General features: G+C 35.6%; 1 protein-coding gene across 1 annotated transcript in view; it reads right to left on the reverse strand.

Annotated features, from left to right (window-relative positions):
• Positions 1-5,547: 5,547 nt before the first annotated feature.
• LOC105306235 (matrix metalloproteinase-26) overlaps positions 5,548-6,988 on the reverse strand; it is a 6,252-nt gene continuing 4,811 nt past the window's right edge. The window contains 1 exon segment of the mRNA XM_011381137.1: positions 5,548-5,705. Within this exon segment, the coding sequence (XP_011379439.1) occupies positions 5,548-5,705 (158 nt within the window).

Genomic DNA, 6,988 nt, shown 5'->3' on the forward strand with positions numbered 1-6,988 from the left:
AGAAAGATCTGTCACTTTCTCCCTTTTTCCCCAAGTCCAGGCATCCCTATCCTTTGGAAGTCAGACACCTCCCTTGTACTCTTCTTCAGCCCAAAGTAGTGAATTGACATCCTACTGGGGAAGCTACTCATCATGTTCTCCATCTACGATGCATCTATTTTTCTTTACCTCCAAACGACATTTTTCTCTTTAGTCTTCAAAATCTACTAAAGTCCATAGCTAACTGTCTTTTTTTCCAACCGTAGCCTCGGATTTATCATGGGTTCCGTCCATCTAGCACTGACTTTTAATGTCTCTATTTTACTGAAAAAAAAATTCAAAATTTTACCCTCGGAGTTCAGAAACTTTTGTTCTGATTTCCATTCTAAAGCTCAGCTCATCACTCTAGACACTAACAGTGAAGTGTATAAAACGCGCACACACCCACACATACTCGCGCGCGCGTGCGAAAGTTATGTTATATATGCAATAGAAAAGTAGGTTATTTTACTCCATGCCAGGTAATTACTCTATGCTTTCTCTTTTAATTCTTCCAACCTTAATATAAATCACATTTTATATGATTCTCACAGAAGTTGCAAGAAATCAAGTAAATCACCCTTCTTTAGAAATGTCTTCCTCCCTGCTCTGAGACCTCTAAGTGCAGGTTTCAATGTTTAGGAAATTTCAATTTTAAGCCTATTGATAGATATAAAATTAGGACGGGCAGGAATATCCATACTGACATTTTCTCTTTCTTATCCTCTCTCACTGACTATCCGTTATGTCTTCCACTTTTTCTCAGTCCCTTTATTGCTGTCCTTTCTCTGTTCATTTTCTTCTATTTATATGTTATTCAATGATTCCCTGGGTTTTTTGTTTATTTTAATATAATTTAATTCTAGTGCAGTGAAAAAGAAATAGTAGGGAGTGACTGGGTCTAATGATAAGACTGTTTCAAAAACCAGAGGTGTGAAAAGACCTGTCACACATTCACCTATTTTAAGTAATTAAGGGGAAAACCCCTGAAGCTAAGACCATTTTATTACAGCCTCACTAGCATCTTACCTGCAGTCCTCAAAAACAATCTTTCACTGACCAGCCTATCTTAAAATTGTTGAAAAAGATTGAAGTGGAATATTATGTTTCATACATTTCAAAATTGTTTATCTCTAGAGGATGACACCCATTTTTCCCTCCATCATAATTTTACTTTTTAGCCCTTGTACATTAACACAAACTATGCCACAATCTACCTGTTTATTTGTAATTTAAAAATTAACACTTACCTGATTTACGCATAAGTCATTTACATCAGTATGAATGTTTATCATGGAAACAGTAGCTCTTTTTCTCAAACAATCCAGTTTTATTTTGTCTTTCTTTGCCTACACTTTCCTCCATTGTAAGTAAAATCATACTCTCTTTCTGTTTTTATTTCTGTGGCTTTCTCTCTCTCTGCCATTAATTTACTTTCTGAACATATTTATCCTTCCTATTCTGCTCCATTTCCTTCTATTTTTGCTTTACCTAAATTCGTATCTTTTCACCATGTAATTCTCTATTTTTTTCCAGTCCTCTTATTACCTCTATTTTTTTTCTCATTTCTCTTTGCATTTCTCTGCTTTTAGTTCTTGCATTCTTTATTTTATTTCTCACCTGAGAAGAGTGCCATCTCTATCTGAAGGTCAAAATTATACTGATTACAGATGCTACGATTTTGATCCTTCATGGACCTCAGGTCCTGAAAACTTTGATTCCATGATTAGTGAGGGTTGAATGCTTCCCCTATCTTTATAAATATTCCTGGTTTCTTCTGGAGAAGAAAATTCCAGATTGGTATCACGATCTGCTGGATCTCCAGAGATGTAATTAATATAAATAGCCCTTAACCACAGCTGTGCCAAGAGCATATGATTATGATCCCAGAAATTGTAGGAATGCATTCCTACTTCTATTCATGACTCCCAGTTTTTTTCTTTCAAATGTAATAGTTTTCTCTTATCAAATGACCACATGAGAGTTAATTCATGATTACCACTTTAACCAAGAGGAATATTCAAATTTCAGCTTTATTAGAGGCATCCATATAGAACTGTGGTGTTTAAGTGCCCTTCTCTCATAAGGTATTTACCAGTTCTCACTGAAGAAAGCTGTTTATTAATATGTGTTTAATAATCATTTATTAAGCAATAACAGGATTCAAGTTTCCATACTAATAAGCTCTGTAAAGGCAAAAACCAATATCTGCTCATTACTACTTCAATGGTGCTTAGTTTAGAGCATGTCTTCCCAAAAGAATCTTTTTCTTAGCTTATATCTTGGTTATCCACCACTTGGCATTTATTTGAGAAACAGCTTATCAATTTCTATCAAGATATATATTGGGACTTTTATTGAGAATGTATTAAGTCTATAGATCAATTTTGAAAAAACTGATTTTTAGATTACTAGATCTTCCAATCCAAGAATACAGACCTCAGTTAAAGTCTTTATTTTTCTCAATATTGTTTACTTACTTTTCTGTTAAGATATTATGTATCTTATATTAAATTTAAGTGTTTGATATTAATTTATGCTAATGTGAACAGCACTTATAAATTATCTTTTTCTGTCTTTGCTACTCATATATAAAAATAAAATTGATTTATGTTTGGTCTTTTTCCTAAAAATAAAACTACTAAGCTTACTTTTATTTCTAATAAGTAATCTGTATAATCTTTAGGCCATATTTTATAACAATTATACCTCCATAAGTAATGCCAGTTTATCCATCCTTTATTTTCAATCTTTATACCTTCTATTAAATTTATTTTTATTTAATTATTTTTTTCAATTATAGCTGACATTCTATATTATATATAAATATATATGTGTATATATATAAATATATGTGTGTGTGTGTGTATATATATATATATATATATATACTTTTAAATTACTGTCAATCTCTCCCTTTATGTCTGTCAACATTTGCTTTATATATTTAGGTGCTTCTACACTTGGTGTGTAAATGTTTATAAAAGTTATGTCCTCTTGTTGGGTGTGTAAATGTTTACAAACATTTCCTCTTGCTGGATTGATCTTTTGATCATTATGAAATGTCCTTCTTTGACTTTTGATATAACTTTTGTTTTAAAATCTATTGTGTCTGGTATAAGTATTGCCACACAAGTTTCTTTTTTTTCATTTCTATTTGCATAAATATCTTTTTTCATCCCTTTACTTTTAGAGTGTGCATGTCTTTCAAATTTAAGTGAGTCCTTTTTTATTTTTTGCCACAGTAGAAATGTTTATTTTCAATATATTTGAAAAAAGGTAGGAAGTAGAAAAATTCCTTATGTTGGTTGTGTGTTCCTTCCTGTTGTAGTTGAGCCTTGATTGCTGTTATCACATCAGTGAATGAGACTGATTCTCAAGCTGACTTTCTGTGGGGATTGGCCATAACTATAGTACATGAGCTGTTGTGTGAAGGCTGACTCCATGAGGCAGGATTCATTTTAGTGGGGCTCTGGTGCTTGTCATCCCTTGGCTATGTCATCTGTAGAACTAACTGGGTGGTGCTCTGGTATGGTCTGAAGTCAGCCACTGTGTTTGTTGGTTCTGGAGACTCTTGAGAGTTTCTCTGGTGCAGGTCCACATCAACTACTGTCTGTGTCTAGTCTGGGGCCACCTGGTAGGAGCTACCAAGTTATTTGTGTTTGGTAGCTGCCTGTGTTGGGTTTCGGGGCACCTGAGAGAGTTCTATGTTCTACACCAACACTGACTGGTACTTTGCTGGGCTTAAGGCCTCTTAGCAAGAGATATAGGGCACACCAAGGCCAGTCAGACCTTCTTCGTAGTTTATGGACCTTTGAAAGATTTTAGGAAAGTTTATAGCTTGAATAGTGGCCAGACACTTCTGAGAAACAGCTGCTGAAAGAGATTCAGCCCATGCATGAATTGATTGTGGCGGGGTCTCAGGGAATCACCAAGGTGGTATGAGCAGTGTTAGACATGATGATAGAGACTCAGATTTGATGCCTGCTTCTGCCTGTCAGCTGTGTAGGGGGAGAGTTCAACAAAGCAATAATAGCCCCTGCTAGAATTTCAGCCCTACAGGGAGCTGCTTCTCCAGCCCTAGCCCTGAAGCCAGACAATTCAGTTCTTCCTCATGCACTTTTCGAGTTGCTATCCCTTCACTGGAGCTTAGGGTGACTCTTTGCAAGTAAGTGATTTTATACTCAGGCACTTTAAGAGGACACCTGGGTCTACAGCAGCCCTCTGCCTCACCCAGACAGAATCCCCACTGACTTTCACAGCCAGATCTTGTGAGGACTCCTCTTCCTGGCACAAGTGTTATGAGCTTGGGAGCCCAATGTGGGGCTGGGGCTTCTTGCTCCTCAGGGGGGACCTCTGCAGCTGAGACATCCCTCCCAATTTCTACCCTACCACATGTGGCTGTGGGCCAATTCATTTTACATCTCCACCCCTCCTCCTAGTTTTAATGTGGCTTCTTTATATCACTAGTTATAAGACTTCTGTTCATCTAGTTGTCAGGTAATTTTTAAGGTTGGTTGCTCTATAATTTAGATGTAATTTTTGATATGGTTTTGTGATGAGGCAAGCACTGTGTTTACCTATTCTGCTATCTTGACCCTAAGGCCAGTGATTGGAGCTGCAGTAAGCCAATGGAAGAAAGAACTTTCTTATTTTATTTAGTAATGTGATGTGCCAGCATCAGCCTATCTATAACAAATGGTGTGGCTGGACCAGCCCTTATGATTCTTATTATGATTGTAAGATGCCTTCAGCAATAACCATCAGTAAATTTTAAAAAAAAAAAATGTTTATTACTTACAAGTTATGAAAATTACATGATATACTCAGGGCCACCTATAGGTCATGAGGGTGGAATGCGGGAGATTGGACATAGGCCTAGGGTTCTGCCTGGGGTTCCGTTTTTATTGAGATCAAGGTGGGAGCCTAGGGTTTTGAGGCTTTCTCTTTATTTGTGAATTTAAAACACAATAGCAGGAATTTAAAGTGTAAAAAGAGAAAAAACAAGGGGCCCAAATGGTCAATTATCTAAGTAGCCTATGGTGTGGGTGATGGTCTGGCTCTTTATCTAGTTGAGTGACTCACAGTGTGTTTATTTGAGGTAGCCATCTTTAAAATGAATGCTACTCTGAAGTGGATACCTTTGTAATCAAAACTTAAGTCTTACACTTGCATTATAAAAAAAGGAAAACTAAATGTGAGGTCTTATAAACGCTTGATTTATTGTACTGGTTAAGATCTCTGGTGCAATTTGCTCTCAACTTTTATTAAGTTAAATTGCTATGCATGGTAGTTTTTAACTATAGTTTTGATAGATAATAGTTAAAAGACAAATCGGATTTTCTCCTTTGTCAGTTTTGAAACTACTAGTAGAGAGAGATAATTATAGACTACATTTTTAAACATTTATAAGGCTAATTAGATTTTCTATTTATCCTTTTGCTTATTTTTGTAAGTCACGTTTATCTAAGAATATGTATTTTAGATATACATTTTGATATTTATTAGCTAAAATTTACTCATAATATATCATTGTGATTTTTCAGTATTTTCAGGAATGTCGATACTGCCTTTTCCATTACCGATGTTGGTTTTATATGCATTATCTCTTTTATACTTATCAATCATACAATAGATAAATACTCTCATAAACTTTTCAAGAAGTCGATTATCAAAGGTTGGGTTCTCTAGAAGCAGATATTAAGCCAGAACTTGAGATGCAAAGTATTTTAAACAAAAGTCCAGAGGGTCCTTTTAAGAAATTAAAAAAGAGTTTATTCGGATAATAATTTGCAAACCAGGAAACATTGACCTGGTATGAACTGAGAATACATTCCATAATGGAGAGGATAGGCAAGGTTTTTTAAAGGCAAAAGTTGTTACGAAGCAGATGATCAAAGAAATGGGTTGCTAGGAGAAACAAGACTATAAACTTACATCATTCACTTTCTGATTGGTAGAGACAACTGTACTTTCAATGGTTGGCTGACTCAGTGGTCAAGCAAGTGGGGTTGTGAGATGAGAACAATGGGTAATATATAATTAAGCATTTGTTGATGTCTTAGTTCTGTTTTTTGATCACACAATTATAGTGCAGGGAGTATCACTTGCCAATGATGTAAGGAGTACAGTTTATCAAACAGTACAATCAGCACTGGGGGCCACTTGCTCTGCAGGAAGTTTGAGAGCCCAAAGTCACAGCTTGCAAGCAGCTTCAGAGCTTAAGTTGCAAAAATCCAAATGTTAGGCAGCAAGTTATGAAAATAAAGTTCTTATAAGTCCCTCAGTATTTATTAGGAATCAATACCTGTGAGAGGAAGAGAGAGAAAGCAGCATTGGGCAAAGAGAAAAGCTGAACTGCCTGACAAGGTCACGGCCAACACACTGGGGCTCTCTGCTGCATTACTCCAAAGAATCTCTGTTTTCAGGTGAAAACGATGGGGCATTCACTTTCCACCTTCACCCATCCATCTAATGTAGGATGCCCTGAGAAAGGTATGACTTCAGGGAAATGGACCTTTGAAATTAATGAAAATCACAGAGATCCCATTCATGTCATATTCCATGATTCAAAGGATTCTCATCAATTTTTACTGTCTTTGTCTTCATCTGCTTTCTTTCAGTTGCTCTTAGGAACTCAAAATTATCATTTTATGCAGAGTAACTTGAGTTTTTTCAAATACTCTTTGTATTTTCAAAAACAGATGGATTCTTCTGAATATATTAGCTATATTTTCTCTTGTAATGAAAATAATATTAAAATAGTTCCTTTATAAAATTTTTATGACTTTCTTTTTTTCTCCTTTCTTATACCCTCATTAGTGCAATCTTTCCTGACCGATTCTTGAAATAATCTATATAATGTACTAGCTTCACTTCCCTAGCAGACGTCTTTATTTCAGCTTACCACCCAAAACTCAATTTCCTCATTTCAGGCTTCTCATTACCAAGGGAATGTTGTGTGAGGCAG

This window comes from Pteropus vampyrus, unplaced genomic scaffold (assembly GCF_000151845.1).
Source record: "Pteropus vampyrus isolate Shadow unplaced genomic scaffold, Pvam_2.0 Scaffold431, whole genome shotgun sequence".
Classification (NCBI taxonomy): domain Eukaryota; kingdom Metazoa; phylum Chordata; class Mammalia; order Chiroptera; family Pteropodidae; genus Pteropus; species Pteropus vampyrus.